The 15875-nt window shown below is 45.0% G+C and overlaps 2 protein-coding genes across 2 annotated transcripts in view; both read left to right on the top strand.

Annotated features, from left to right (window-relative positions):
• Nucleotides 1-1714, top strand: part of LOC135823902 (uncharacterized) — a 1734-nt gene extending 20 nt beyond the window's left edge. The window contains exons 1-3 of the mRNA XM_065336781.1: nt 1-372; nt 637-927; nt 1075-1714. The exon at nt 1-372 is cut by the window's left edge and continues 20 nt beyond it. Coding sequence (XP_065192853.1) covers nt 255-372; nt 637-927; nt 1075-1400 — 735 coding nt within the window. The 5' untranslated portion in view covers nt 1-254 and the 3' untranslated portion in view covers nt 1401-1714. The remainder of the gene's footprint in view (nt 373-636; nt 928-1074) is intronic.
• Nucleotides 1-15875, top strand: part of LOC135823912 (uncharacterized) — a 33478-nt gene that overhangs the window by 14631 nt on the left and 2972 nt on the right. The window contains exons 13-18 of the mRNA XM_065336792.1: nt 6856-6963; nt 8807-9009; nt 9401-9484; nt 10003-10048; nt 10513-10558; nt 12406-12459. Coding sequence (XP_065192864.1) covers nt 6856-6963; nt 8807-9009; nt 9401-9484; nt 10003-10048; nt 10513-10558; nt 12406-12459 — 541 coding nt within the window. The remainder of the gene's footprint in view (nt 1-6855; nt 6964-8806; nt 9010-9400; nt 9485-10002; nt 10049-10512; nt 10559-12405; nt 12460-15875) is intronic.

Below are 15875 nucleotides of genomic sequence, written 5' to 3'. Positions count from 1 at the left end.
CGACACGAGATGCACAACCGCGTCGGATGATTGCCTCAGCTCGGGCACGAGTGCTGAGACCTCACGCGCTGCATGGCGAGGGACTTCCCATGAGGTCAAAGCGGCGCAGGTCATGCAAAAGGACGCGTTCGCTGTTTGGTCCAAAAAATTTGAAAACTCAATAAAATTATCCTGCACACAACGAATCCAGTGTCAGCAGTTCGTTTTGTTTTTCTAAGTAATAATACTTTGTGCCTTGGCCTTCGAAGTAAAGGATGATGGAGCTTGACAGAGATGACTGCCAAAGTGATGAGTCCACCGTGGAAGATGTAGATGACGCCACGTATTCACTTGGTGACCTGAGTTGTGGGGATGTTCAGCTGTGGGCTACAGGTGAGATTCTTTCGTTTGCATGTTTTTGTCTCTTCCTTGTGGACACGAATGTATAATCTGTAGCATACCTAAGTGCCCGAACTGACCCGATAAATTAGGTGGTCGACACCATCCTTTTCATCCTAGTCTGCCCACGATGCATTGTCTGTTCACTGTGACAGGATATTTATTGAAGTCCTGAAAATTTACTTGTGTACCTAGTATGTATCATCACCGTAGATGATGTAAACCTCCATCCTCAAACCATACTTTGTCTATGTGCAGATCGATGTAAGAGTGGTAGTGCCATCATGGTGTACAGGCCTATGGAAGGTGCAGTGATCCATGGAATTTGCAAACTGCTGACAATGAGACAGGCGAGTGTTACTGAGGCGACGGAGTCATTCCTGCATGTTATTATGACACGGTTACACAAGGCATCAGGTACTGCAAATCTGCTACGCCAGGAAGTGTGCCAGCTGAAGGCATGCAAGGGTGCTGATATTTCGCAAGCATGGCAACAAATGCTGTCCGTCATCGCAACAGCTATTCCCGAAGTGAAAATCAATTGTGAAGGTCAGTGCGTTTTGCATGCATGTTGGAAAAAAATTGGCTTCTGACTAGGTATGCAGACTAGGTATGCAAACGCTGGCTTTTGAATACTAGTACAGTCTCTGCAACCACCAGTCCTTATATGTTGTCTTTTTCTTTTCTCTTCTTCAGATTTGGAAGTTACATCTGCAGTGCTAGCGAATCTGATAAGCTACCTGCATGCCACGGCTGCCGCTGCTATCAGGAAAGCGTCAATAGCACCATCCAAAGCTGCTGAAGCCATCCCCGAACCGGTGATTGACAATTTGTCTCACCTTGCTGAAAAGTACCATGGTGGTTGGTGCTTGGTGGCCGTGCGGCGTGAGCTGGAAGGAGCAAGGTGTCGCAACGACAACTTGCTGCAGCTTATACCTTTATTTGGCAAGGATGCCGTGACAAGCCTTCAGCCTTGTTTGGAGAATTCAGGTGGCCCGGCGTGGCTCGGAAGCTCTGTATAAGACACCATACGTCACAGATAAAAACAACTGAACCAGTGATATGTGAATTTTGCGCTTGTGTGTGTGTGTGTGTGTGTGTGTGTGTGTGTGTGTGTGTGTGTGTGTGTGTGTGTGTGTGTGTGTGTGTGTGTGTGTGTGTGTGCTTCTGTGATAAGTGGTATAAGCAGTCCACAGGGTATTCACCTTGAGTGCATTCGCCGATAGTGTGACTTTCGTCGCACAGAACCTTCTTCAGTTGGTCAGGTGACTCGGCGTGGCTCGGAAGCTCTGTATAAGACAAAATACCACACAGATAAAAACAACTGAACCAGTGATATGTGAATTTTGCGCTTGTGTGTGCACGAGCATGCATGTGTGTGTGTGTGTGTGTGTGTGTGTGTGTGTGTGTGTGTATGTGTATGTGTGCTTGTGTGTATGCTACTGTGATAAGCGGTACAAGCAGTATACAGGATATTGACGGGTATTCACCTTGAGTGCATTCGCCGATAGTGTGACTTTCGTCGCAGAGAACTTTGCTCAGTCGGTGAGGCGACTCGGCCTTACATTTCCTGAAGGCAATGTGTTCAGAACAGTTATGAACAGCTATGAACAGTTAAGAAATGACAAATATTGTTTGCAGTTCATGGGCCATATAGATGTGAAACACTTTGAATGCAGAAGAATGAGGATAGTGGCATCAAATACTGCATGGATTCTGTTTGATATGCTACTTTTTTTTCCCTTCCATGGAAAGGTGAGTACATCGTCGAACTTCATCTCGAAACTTCACACAAACCTAGAATGGAACTTGGACAACATGAAGGGGCCATGGGCATGGTGTGTTTAGTGGAGAACTATTCCGAAAACAGGGTGTCATTCGCATTGACTCAATTCAAATTTGAGTACATTTCGTGAATAACTTACCTTGACATTCCGTCGTCTCCAAAGCAGTGAACTTCCAAAAAAAAATTAAAAGCCACGGCTCAACCTAAGGTAATGCGTGGTACGTATTAGAAACAACCAGCTTTCGCTCTGGAGATCCAGAATAGCCTCGAAGCATATAGCAAAAACAATTGAGAAAAAGAAGATGACGACGACGTTTCAATCACGCTTCAAATTTCGCGGGTCGAGTGCGGCAATCCTCGGATCGTGAAATGTGTGGCGTGTCGCCTCCCGGTATTTTACGACTCCCTACAGTCATGTAGATGTATAGCAGGGAGTCATATTATGTAAACGACTCCCTGCTGTATGGGGAGATTTTCTGGAAAGAAATACGAAGTAGGGAGACGAGTAAATGCGATCAGAATGGATGTTAGTTGCCGTCAGTATAATAATAATAAGAAGAAGAAGAAGAACGCCCGTGATCGGCAGAGTCAGCGCCGGTCCCAGAAAACGTCAGGACAGACATCCCGTCGACTCCAGAACGTCCGTGATCGGCAGAGTCAGCGCCGGTCCCATAGCTATGCAGAAGACGTTACTTGTACTTCAGTATCTCATTGAAACGTTTTTGCAATACAATGATGTAGCTAATCAAAGGAAAAAGCATTTCCATCAGTTCTAACAACATGCGCGATGAGCTAGGCAACAAAGCATAGCGCAGGGCCCTGAGCTTCCAAGCTCTCTCGTTTCGGACTGGATTGAAGGAACATGTTGCTAGAAATCCTAGAAATGCTGTGCTTAGAATAGGGACGTTTAGCAACGCGAAAGTTCGAAAGAAAATTCGAGTCTGGGAATGAGTACAGAAACAAAGCTCGAAACTTCGAAAACTTAGACGTGAAGTTGCAGTGATTTGCAAAAGTTATTTGCTCTTTCCTCAGTACACACTTGACAGCAGGGAGTTGTAAATTTACAGCACCTGCTTGACACTGAGCTGCATATACGGTGCGGTACAAATAATTTCGAGAAAACGTCCTTTCGCGTTGCTAAACATCACCATGTTTCCTTTTTCGAAATAATTTTCGCGAAATATCACCGCCATCGAAAGTTCGAACTTTCGCGTTGCTAAGTATCGATTACTTTTGACTTAAGCTTAACGATCGAGCAATCGATTATAATCGTTAGCAAATAGTGTTATAATTCTGCGCAAACATTACTCTGTTTCCACAAACTATGCCTTCATAATACCAACAGATCTGCATTAGTGAAAGGGTAGCTCCGAAACATGGCAGTTTTGAAGTCAATTTAACCTCAGAACACGAACCATACCCCTGGCAACTGCATACTCCCAGCGGAAACTGATTCAAACTTCACAAAACGAGGGTTTACAGTACTTTCTGGACACAAATTTAAAAGCGCAAAATAATCGTAGTCGGTAATCTAAACGATTGCTCGATCGTTAGAGTTATCAAACGAGTACTCGATTATTCGGTATAATCGTTTCAGCCCTAGAAATAACATAAGGAGAGGAAGGTGAGCGTAACCAAGATAAGCACGAGCTGAAAGTCTCAGCTGTGAAGGACGTTGGCGGATGTTCAGGCATGTCGATGACGATACTGGCAAGGCCATTGGACAATACGGTCAAACCACGATTCAAGGACGCAAAGCAACATTCCACACGCCTTGTGGGGCTCAAAGATGCTGATTGTTTAGTAACTGGTGGTGTTAGTGGACATTATAGCATAACGTGTAGTTCTTTGGTACTTTTTCTTTTCTATAAATTAATCCTTGGCTCTCCATCCGCAGTCCATTCTTATCAGTAAAAATTAGGGGTGAAACGATTAGTTCGAATATTCGAGTATTCGTTCGAAAATTTCAAACGAGCGAGTATTCGAAATTTTGCACTCAATGGTTTTTTTGTATTTTTTTGTATTGGCATTCTATTTTTTCAAACACTTCTGTTGTACCGCTCATCGACTGGTATGCATGCGTTATGCATGCCTTTGAGTCAGTATTTTATGACTTGGACGATGCGATCACCACGGCAAGTAACGTTAGTTTGTTATGAGATAATGAAAGTACTGGTGAAAATCGTTACTTTACACTCTGTACAAGACGTTGGCGGCTTTTGTTCTATGTTCACAGATAATTTCTTCCGAATTGGTCGAGAACTCACAAATCTAGCGCTTTTGAATTTTGATAAAATACTCGAAATAATCGGATACTCGATCGAATATTATGAATGAATGATCGATTGGTCAAAATAGATACTCGTTTCACCCCTAGTAAAAATTAATAAAAAAATTAAACTAAATAAATCTCGGTTCGCGTGAGACTCGGCTGGAGGCCGAGTTTTCCGCATCTGTATGATCGCCACCGCCCTCCATGGATCAAGGCGCAGATGCAGCTCCTAAGTGGTGGGAGGTGAGTAGATCAGACCCACCACAAAGTGGTCAAAGACCGAAAATCCCATTCGCTGCATTCGTGCTTCTCTCGCACCTGGCCACGAGTTCCCAATTAATTGTGGGTCGCAGCATGGCAGGAAAAATCCTTCCGCTTCCAAGCAGGACTTGAACATGGTACCCTCTGTTTCGTCATGGTCAGACTATCCCACTGTGCCTGCCTAGTTCGTTATCAGTAAATTCAAATAAAATAGAGAGAAAAACGCATAGTAGTACAGTAGCATAGTCCGGTAATCCTTGTGATGATGTACACACATTAGGAGATCAATTCTCTACTTGAGGAATATCAAAGTTGGTCGAATACATGCATACACCATTCATATCCGACACCAAATCGTACATGCTGAGAGGAAACACACGATTCAGAACCTTCAACCGACGGCCTCTTCTGATGCACCTTTCTACGTGCATCCGTAGCTCTGCAATTCTACGCGTCTTCTCCACCTCACCAGCTGACATTTTCTTTCTGGATCCGAGCTTTGGTGGGACATTGACAGTGATACCTCTGCTGGCAATTGCTTTCTGGATATCAAATCCACGATCAGCCATAACCATGTCACCCTTGTCCAATACATCCGGAAGCCCAGACCGCAACGTAATGTCATTGTCAGCAACACATCAGACAAAAAGCTCACATACCTAGCAGGTGTACATCCGATAAGCACTTTGAAAGTGTTTCTGCTTTTGTAGTCGGTAAAGGTGACGGACTGGTTCAACCAAACGGCCGCTGACTATGAATCTCGTAGCAATCAATGATAATCCGGGTGTGATAGTGCTTCCTGAAGGACCTCGGCATCCAGTCATTCACCTGCTGCCGTGATGGGAAAGGAAACAGTAGTTTCAACTCTGCGGCAATGAAAGGAATCCACGTGGCAAAGAATCTGCTGTACATGGCCTCTGCAACGCCCATCCGTACACAATTGTCAAGGGCAGGAGCAGCAATGCGCAGCCGAGCCAAAACAGCAAGGAGCTGGTCATGGACTGGAATGGTCTGCCATGCCCTTGGTCCACGATGAGGTGTTGTGGTGTCACCAGTCTGCTTAGCATTTCATGCAACCAAACGCGTCTTTTTCCGGATATACAGAACAAAGGCATTGAACGCTACATATGATGGGAATCCCGTGTAGAAGCGTGTAAGTCAATCATTGTCTCTGATTTGCTTGAACAACTTCTTCTCCAGCATTTGGATGCACAGTGCCATTTCTTCCAAATTAGTGGGGTCCTTTTGGCATGCCACACTTGAAGATACAGGTCCTGGTTGAGGTGTTTCAGGCAGCAAGGCAGGTGGATCGTCCGTGTCATGTAGCTCAGCGGCAGCTGTTTCCTCTGGAACAACGTTTGGTTCTGCTCGATTTGCCTGCCTTGCTTCATACCTTGCATGACGATCTTCTGTTTGTGTCAAGGGCTCCACTTCTACTACGGCCGAGGAGTCGTATCCAAAATTTATGGTCGGAACGTAATCCACATGGAGAGGTTGGTTGACTTGGTCTCCAGTTACAAAGTGGGCTGAGCAAACACGGTGATCAACTGGCTGCCAAGGCAAGCCATCCGCATTCACTCGACGAAGTGCATTAAAATTTTGGTATTTGCCATTTACCCATTTTGCTCGACGGTCACAATCAGCTGGAAATCGTTTGAATTTCAGCCCACTTTAATACGAGACTTTGCCTATTAGAACAATTTATTAATTTTACACGACTTGTCTGCATCTATGGTATAAATTAAAATAACGAAGCTCTCGGAGAAGAAAGAAATATGCATCACGTGCAATTCTTTTGCCTACCAAACGACTTTCGCGTGGGTAAATCGCCATGGTGATGAAAACCTGAAAGAGGTCTGTACATTGTATGTGCATATGTACATATATGTATGCATATTGTCATTAAAATAATGATGTAACCAATGTAAAATAATGATGTAACCAATGTAAAAATAATAATGATGTAACCAATGTAGAATAATAATGTAACCAGTGCTGTACTTTGACAGCTGGTTGATTTGGTGGTGGAAGAAGAAGAAGATGTGTGTGTGTCTTTCAGTTGTTCATGCCTTGCAGTATCATTGGTGTTATGGTTGTCTCTTTTGTTTCATTGCCTTCTCTTCTCACTCACACTCACCGTGTGTGCTTGTCCCTGTAGACTGCCAGCTCCTGTGGGTCCTTGTCAACAGAGTTGTCTAAGAAGTCCTCCCAGGTTGACGTTCTGGAACATGAAGTCCGTGACTTGCAGCAGCTGGCTGCCACCAAGGTACAGTGCGGATCGGCGATAGGGTTGTCGGCTATAGTAATATACCTCTTATAGTGATCGTATTCTCAAATTCATTTTCGTAAACCACCCCTTTCTGTACATATCGGTTCGGCTATAGTAATATATCGGCTATAATGATACGATTTCTTTGTCTTGACTAGTTTGAGGGAAAGACACAAATGGGAAAGTCTGAAGAAAAAATTGACTGTCACCACCAGGACTCAAACCAGGGACCCTCGCTTGTAGCTAGCGATGCTCTAACCACTGAGCTATGGTGTAGTCGTCATCCTAGCAGAGACCGTTCAACATTTTCTTCAGACTTCGTAACTCACACGGTGGTGACAGTCGATTTCTTTGTCAAAATGATTTTATTGCATACATTTTTCATTGGCTATAGTGATGATCATAAAAAATTATACATCGTACATGGCGAGATCTGATCGCGGCAGTCAGGAAGCGCTGGTACGACTATGATATCCCTCGGAGGAAATTCGAAATGTTTGGTGTTGGCTGTGCTTGTTGTTCCGGGGCATCCTCGAGCGAGAGCGGAGGCAGTAATGAGTACCAGCGCTGAAGCGCTACCGCGGTCTCCGCCGAGATGTTGGAGAAGGCATTCAGGTAACAGCGAAGACGATCAGGGACGCGGAGAAGCTTCTCCGTGACATACGACATCACGCGTCAATCGACCTGCCACTTGGAACGGTTTCAGCGGTGATGAGTCGAGCGATGGCGACCCAGACTGAGACTCTACTCCCACTAATCGATCCAGTAGATTTTGTTGAGCACAGCAACTCCTTGAAAACTCATGTCAAAAAGTCACGAAGTTTTTGTTTCCGCAGGAAATAGCTCTGCACTCCGCGTACTGCACAGTCACATGCACAGCACGCTTCTGCACGCTGCACTGATTCGAATGACACCATACACGCATGTGTTAGGCATACCTAAGTATGCATACCGCCTGTAGTAATATATCGCTTATAGTGATATTTTCACGAAAATCAAACACCAACGCTATAGCCGATCCGTACTGTACTACGGTGTGCTACACAGCACCCAAGCAGGGCTATGTGTCTCTGTGAGGACACTCATTGCCACTTACACTGCTTTATGTAGGCTTTCATATCCGGTAACGATAGCAGCAGCTACTGTCGTGGACATGGAAATCCGGTCGCACGCCTAGCGGCCCCAAGGCGCTGGCCATGCAGCCTTGAGTACGCGTGCGGTACACACCTTCATTTATGCGCTGCAGCGCGCGCTGGTCGCATCGGGTCCACACGTGCACTGTATGCAACGTTCTGTACGCACTGAGGGCGCCGGCCACGGTCATTCGTCTGGATTTCCATGTCCATGACAGTATAACAGGTATACAGTCAGACCTCGCTTAACCGCACACATCTGTTTTCCACGAAAATATCCGGATATGTGAGGGAACCAGATAATCGAACACATGTACTGTATGTATGCATGGCATATGCTGTAAATTGGTAACGAGCAATTTTCTTCCGGATGGCGAGGGATCCGGATAAAAGAGGACCGGATAAGCGAGGTCTGATTGTACATACGCTGAACCAAGTCTGCTGGAAATACGAACACACATTTTCTATAGACAGGAGTACGTGACCAAAATTGTGCGCTGAGTTTCAGCCCAGACTTGCCTGCACACTGCCGTCCGTCTTGCCTGTCCACTGCCGCCCAGACTTCCCTGTGCGGCGTGGCGTGCATGTGGCTACATATACACACTGTTTGATGGCAGTGAGCTAGGCGCTTCAGAGATGGCTGTGACCTGTTTCTCCTGTGCTTTGTATGGCTGAGCAAGTACATTGTAACTTGCTCTCGTGTGTAGAAATCATCTGTACCATTGAAGCAAGCAAGCAGCATAGCTTTGGCACACTCCTTACCAGCATCACAGGAATCTACGCACACACCAGTGCCGGGAGCAGAGCCCACATCAGTAGCAGTGGCAGAAGAGCCCACATCAGTAGCAGTGGCAGAGCATCATGGTCATGTGCAGGAGCTACACGAATTGAGAAGTCGGATTGTTGAAAGGTCAGATGCCACTGTTCAGATTTTTTTAATTTGTGGTGCCCCCCCCCCTCTCCCCCCCCCACCAACCTTTTGCAGATAAGCACAAGGAAAGCCTTTCGTACATTTGTGTGTGTGTGTGTGTGTGTGTGTGTGTGTAAGTGTCCTCTTGCAACAGCCATGTCGCCCAGTATTTGACAATTTGCCTAAGTTGTGAATTGGCCATGTCTAGGGTTGCATTGAATAGTGCAGAGTGCAACTTAAATCGATTTGAACAACTGTCAACAGACTTGACGCTGCAACAGCGTTATGTCTGAACTCCTAACTTACATGTACATCTGCATCATTGTGCCTATTCAGCTTGTCTTTCATTTCTGATCTCCATTTTTGGATGTTTCTTTCTCATATCTTATAGGGATCAATTACTGAACAAGGCACAAGAAATGCTTGAGCAGGCAGCTGTTGATAATGAACAGCTTGGCCAACAGCTTACTGAGAAGTGAGTTTCCATGGACTAGGGTAATGCCTGAAGCCCGATTCACAATACAACTTTTTGCGACATGCGACTTGCGACACCTGCGACGAGCTGCGACCGCGACACACGATTTACAATTTGTTACGTTTTTGCCATATCAGTAGTGGAAACTGTACTCCATTTGTGTATGTCGCGCGTCGCAAACGTTGAACCTTCTTCAACTTCTGCGATTGTACACGACAGCTCGTGACAGGCATTTCCTTGTCGCAACTGTCGCAAATCGAGTGTCACGTCACACTCTCGCCTTGACACTCTTCGTCTGTGTGCACTGATTTGCCATTATTACGAATTCCAAGTTTGTGCGATTTTACAGCAGAATCTGGCATCAACCAGGTTGTGTTTGCTACAAAACTGCCTGTCCAGCTGATCCTCTCTCTCTCTCTCTCTCCCTCTCTCTGTCTCTCTCTCTCTCTCTCTCTCTCTCTCTCTCTCTCTCTCTCTCTCTCTCCCTCTTTCTCTTTCTCTTCCTTGCTGTGCAATAGATCAGGTGGCATGATGGCTGCAGGTTTTGTGTGCTGTCATTGCAAGGTCAGTTTATTGCACGTCATGCTCTGCTGCTGCCCAATTCACATCATGCTCTGTGTGTGCATGTGTGTGTGTGTGTGTGTGTGTGTGTGTGTGTGTGTGTGTGTGTGTGTGTGTGTGTGTGTGTGTGTGTGTGTGTGTGTGTGTGTGTGTGTGTGTGTGTGTGTGTGTGTGTGTGTGTGTGTGTGTGTGTGTGTGTGTGTGTGTGTGTGTGTGTGTGTGTGTGTGTGTGTGTGTGTGCATGTGTGTGTGTATGCGGGTGTGTGTGTGCGTGTATGTGTGTGTGTGTGCGTGTATGTGTATGTGTGTGTGTGTGTGTGTGTGTGTGTGTGTGTGTGTGTGTGTGTGTGTGTGTGTGTGTGTGTGCATGCTGTTTAGTGTGGTGGCATGGTGATAATCCATGAGAAATAGCTTCACTTCACAGTTTCCTATTTCGCCACTGTTTATGCTTTTCTTTCTGCTTGTAGTCGCAAAAGGTGTATCGTCAGCTTACTTATTGCAGAATGCGACTGGGTAAGGCCAGTTTTGTATACTGTAATTTCACAAATTGTCGGTGTACTTTTATTTTTGGTACTTTCGGTGCATCTGTTTCGTACCTAAAATTTCAATGCACCGAACAAACACTAACGCACATAATCCTATCGAGAACTGCTTCTCTGCACCTAAAGTTTCTGCTCGCCTAACCTGGCCTTTTTCCCTCATACCGAAAATATTGAAAATATTGAGCACCTAACATTTCTGAAATTAGAGTACTAGTAACTGAAAATTCCGCTCTGCTTAAAGTTGGCCCACTTTTCACTTTTTGTATTGAATGGGGACACTCTCAGTCTTAAAGTTGGCCCGCTTTTTGTATTGAAAGGGGACACTCTCAGTCTTAAAGTTGGCCCACTTTCCACTTTTTGTATTGAAAGGGGACACTCTCAGTCTTAAAGTTGGCCCACTTTCCACTTTTTGTATTGAAAGGGGACACTCTCAGCCCACTTTCCACTTTTTGTATTGAAAGGGGACACTCTCAGCTCACCTACCTACTGTAAGTCAACAAATATTCGGCGTGTATTTTTTCCGCTATTTTCGGCCTGGTCATGTTTGGCCAAAAAGTTGTTGCAGCCGAATTTTTGTTTTTTTCAATGTTCAGTGTGACAGTGTATACAGGCAGCAGCAGTACACGCCGAAAATATAATGAGGCCGAAATCGGTTTTCAGCTTTTAGCCCTGGGAGGCCGAAATGGGTTTTCAGCTTTTAGCCCTGGGAGGCCGAAATTTGAATGGACCGGAAATTTGTAGACTTACAGTAGTTGAGGCAGTGGTGAAGTGCATCTTGTTAGCTGTAGTTGTCCAATTTGGCGAAACAACTGAAGCAGCTATTTGTTTGCCAAGTCAGTGTTCAGTGTTCAGTGTTAGCATGTGCAATGTGTGATAGGACAAACATGGCCGTCGGTGTGGTCCTGAACACTACTGGCATGTAGCGTCTTGCGACTGGCAGTACCCTCGGCCTGGTACATGTACTGGGTTGAAGAATGTATACCTATGTTGTGTTTGAACTGCAACATCTTTCTTTAGAATAGGTAGTAGTGTGGCTCTGGGTGAGTTTTCAGTCGTATCCTGACCTGCCAACTTCAATTAGCCTGTGGTAGGGAGATCTCCCTCCCGGTTGGGCTGCCAGCAGGGAGGTCGCCTAACATCAACTGTGCCGTGAAAATGTAGGGGTAGACATCAGGGAGTACTCCCTGGTTTTTAGGACTCCCTGGTAAAACGGGTATGCTATGTAAGCACGTTTGGCCATGCCTATGAAAAGAGTGCCGGTCACACCAACGAGTGTACCACTGTACATGCTTGGTTAGAATACTTGCCGCAAATCCATGCTGAGTAGGGAGATTTTCAATTCTGGAGATAGGGAGATTTTTTTTAAACATCAACAAAATGGGAGACCTCCCGTCCGATCGGGAAATTTGGCACCTCTGTGTATCATTTGAGCGAAATGCTATGCGGAGGCATAGGTGTGAATTTACAGCAAAGTGAGTTGTTTGTATGATGACCTAGGTAAAGAGCAAGCATAGCGAGGGCCCTGAGCTGGCAGCTTTCTTGTTTTATCCATCGAGGTCTTTGCAAGAGACCTGCAGTGCATGTCATCTCACCTGGCAGCTCTTGATCCACACGTGGCAAGCAGGCAATGTTGACTGCATGACATGCATGTTGTACAGACTTACCCATCTCTCAACTGTACAACTACATGTACATCCATGGGCTTACTGGATCACTGTTGCCATGATCGAATGATGTCACTTGTGAAGTAATGAAGAGGTGATCTTTAGCCTCTGCTAAATTTCTTGTCTTTGTTTCGACATGCCATATGCTGTGCAGGTTACTGCTTGCTGGAACTACGTGTTTACAAGCAGGTCACTGCAGAGCTGCAAGGTAAGGACTTACTAGACATTCAGGAATACATGATGTGCGTCTCCGCACTAGGCCTGTACAGTCTTGTAACCTCCCATCAAAAGGTCTTGACACTGCGAAATATTCCAAGGGCTAGGGGCCGTCTGTAAATATCGAAATGTTAACGCGAAACGAATTAATTTTATTTCAACCCAACCCCTCCCTCCCTCCCCCTCAGAATGTAAAAAATGTTGACATAATTGGTTCGAGTCCTGGTGGTGACAGTCAATTTTTTCTTCAGACTTTTCCCGTTTGTCTCTTTCCCTCAAAATCAGTTAATAATTATACATTTTTTCTAATTGTCCGCAAACTCCAACACAGCCACTTTTAACTCCAAAAAAGGTCTCTTCACTGCGATTCAAAATAAAATTAATAGTCCATCAGCCAAGAACTCAGAAGTCGTCAAATTCAAGCACCCTGTTGCACTTAGAAATCGAATACTTGATTTTGACCTCAATGGGGAGTTTAGGTACCCTGCACACCGAATCCGCAAATAAAAAGAGTAAACGACTTGCGCGCTCTGCAGGAGAAAGCCGACAAAGTGACCTTTTTGGCATTTCAAAGACAGCCATTGTTGTGACCTAAACCCAATCTCCAATCAGTGCCATGCTCGTTTCAGGAATGAACTTTCAGATTTTTGTGAATTACGGGAAAAATCTTGCAAATCGAGAAGATTTGCAGTGTAAACCATTGCAGTTTCCGTATTATACGTGTGCCTGGATTCAAATTACAATAAAATTGTTGTTCGCCTGCTTGTAGAGTGTTGTTCCATTACACATCTCTTTCACTGTTCTATTTAATTGAGCATCCGAATACGTACCTTCAGGAAGATTACAATGAGCTAGTATTGAACATCATCCACCTTCGGGTTTCCGAAGTATGCACCCCGAGTCATGTCAAGCAGGTTTGAAGCATAGTTTTTACTGTTTTGCAAAAGTGATCTACGCTTCCACCCTGAATGGAATGGAAGGTCCTGATCCCTGGAAAAATAAGGAACGTGGAGAGCTAAAAGTAAGGAATCTGCGGCGATGGATGTTGTACATCGAGTGAGTGCCTTGCAGTTCTCTTCTCCACTACGACCAACTAGCAAACGCCATGGCTTTGGATGCTGACAGCAAACAGTTGAAATAAAGGCAAGGCTGCTTTGAGCTTGTTGCAACCAGGTAGTAGTACAGTTACAGTTGTACTACTATCTAGTTGCAACGTTGAGATTCAGTATTGATACTATTGTACTTGCAAACAAGTTACTACAGCAATTGCAGTATACAATGGTCATGTAGTTTTTTGAATTAGTTATTTGAAAATGGCGAGCATTTTCATCTTCTTCCCGGTGCGCATGTACGCATATTATTTGAATCTGTACGTGCTCCAAGCCAACTCACCTCTGCTCAAATTGACGGCGATTTATTTCGCGATTTTAGGTCGATCGCCACGGAAACCCACACCAAACGTTGACAAAACTCCACGTTTTTTGCTGAAGACGCATTGGATATCCTAATAAAACGGATGGAAAACCACGAAATGGCTGACGAAGAAGAAGAAATTTGTCGAACTTCCAAGGCGCACTGCAAAAGGAGTGCAAGAGTTTCGCCAGGGAAAGTAGGCAGGTCGGATTCAGTGATACTTTTGCTGTCGATTGATGTCAGTTCCAGGTGTTCGATTTGGAAGTGCAACAGGGGGCTCACTTTGGCACCACTGGCTGATGGACTATAAGATTTACATTACACCAAATTTTCGGACCTGGCCCATCATCAGGATAATGAATTCAGTGAAGAGACCGTTTTTAGAGATGAGAAGTGAAGTTTCCTAAATAATTATACATGCATATACAACAAAAGTCGCAAATGTGTCACTGCTCCTGCGGCCATGTACATGCATCGAAGTTTTCTGAAACGAAATTGGCCAACCCCATAACGAAAATACTTTGTTTTGTGAAAAAAGTTCGATACTTATGGACGACCCCTAGAGGCCGATTTACAATACAACTTTCTGCGACGCGACATGCGATTGGCGACAGTTGCGACAATAAACTGCCTGTCGCGTGCAGTCGCTAGGCACCTGTCGCAGAAGTTGAAGAAAGTTCCACTTTTGCGACATGCGACGCGCGACATACACAAATGGAGTACAGTTTCTACCCTGGGTGCACGTCCAGTGCACAGTACTACTAGTGCATACGGATGTCGCAAACAAGAAAAGATTGTGAACCGTGTGTCGCTGTCGCAGCTCGTCGCAGGTGTTGCAAGTCGCATGTCGCGTCGCAGGAAGATGTATCGGCCTTAAGAAGGCAAAAACATCAGCCAGGGTTTTAATTATGGAGTGGTTTCACATCAGTTTGTCACGTGACTAAGTTTATATAGAAAGTGATCAGGTCATGTGGACAGTGGAACCAACATGGCCGACATCATGTGACCTATAGATGCAGTGCTGCCAAACCGTCCGATTTTTCGGACAGTGTCCGATTTTCGAAGGCTCTTCCGAAAACCGGTCCGAAAAGGGAACGTCCGAAAAACAGCCAAAATGTCGGAGATCATTACTTTCATATGCAGAAGTCCTGTACTTTCACTTTTCAGCGCAACTGAAGGCACAAATCACTGTACATTTGCTTCTAAAAAGGCTAGCGCTTGGCTGTGGAAGTGCAAAGTAACATGCCTGGATCAGGCTGGATGGCATGTACACGCGATGTACACTGACAGTCTGTACAGTGTGCGACCACACTCATCATTACAAAATTCATGATAACTCCGGGGTTACCATGGTGTTTTAGGCGATATTTTGAATTCTCTGTAAAAAAATTGCCGAGGAGAAAAATTCGCACCATGTGGCCAGCCTTGACGGTGAAGGGTGTCCGATTTTGGGCGAAAATTATTTGGCAGCACTGTAGATGGAAGGTTCATAGTTAGGGAGAGACCAAAGAGGGGAAAGTGAGCGCTACGAAAACGAGTAGGAGCCAAGTCCCAAGGTAACAAGGAGTGTTGACTGTTACTGGACAATGATGAGAGCAGTAAGATACTTGACTAAGCGGTCTCACAACAATTTGAAGTAGCAAAGCTGCACACCACCCGAATTGGTGGGTCAGAATTATTGAAGACAAACACGGTATGGGAAACTTTGCAAAACGAATTGTACAAATCGGATGCCAATATCCTACAGTACTCTTCATGTATGACTGAATGTGATGGACTAGCTGACTGTTGTGTGCAATATCCTACAGTTCTCTTCTTGTATGACTGAATGTGATTTTTTCCGCCTGTATAAATCAGCCTCTTGTACGGGCAAAAAAAAAAAGTTATTATGATTTATAATATGTAGCTAACATGCACAGTACTGTGAAGTAACTACATAATACTAATACAGCACGCATATAGCTCATATGAAAAATCAAATGAGGGTCATGCATC

The sequence above is a fragment of the Sycon ciliatum genome, chromosome 1 (assembly GCF_964019385.1).
Source record: "Sycon ciliatum chromosome 1, ocSycCili1.1, whole genome shotgun sequence".
NCBI lineage: Eukaryota > Metazoa > Porifera > Calcarea > Leucosolenida > Sycettidae > Sycon > Sycon ciliatum.
Note: the sequence above shows the minus strand (reverse complement) of the source record. Positions and strands in the feature narration are given on the sequence as shown.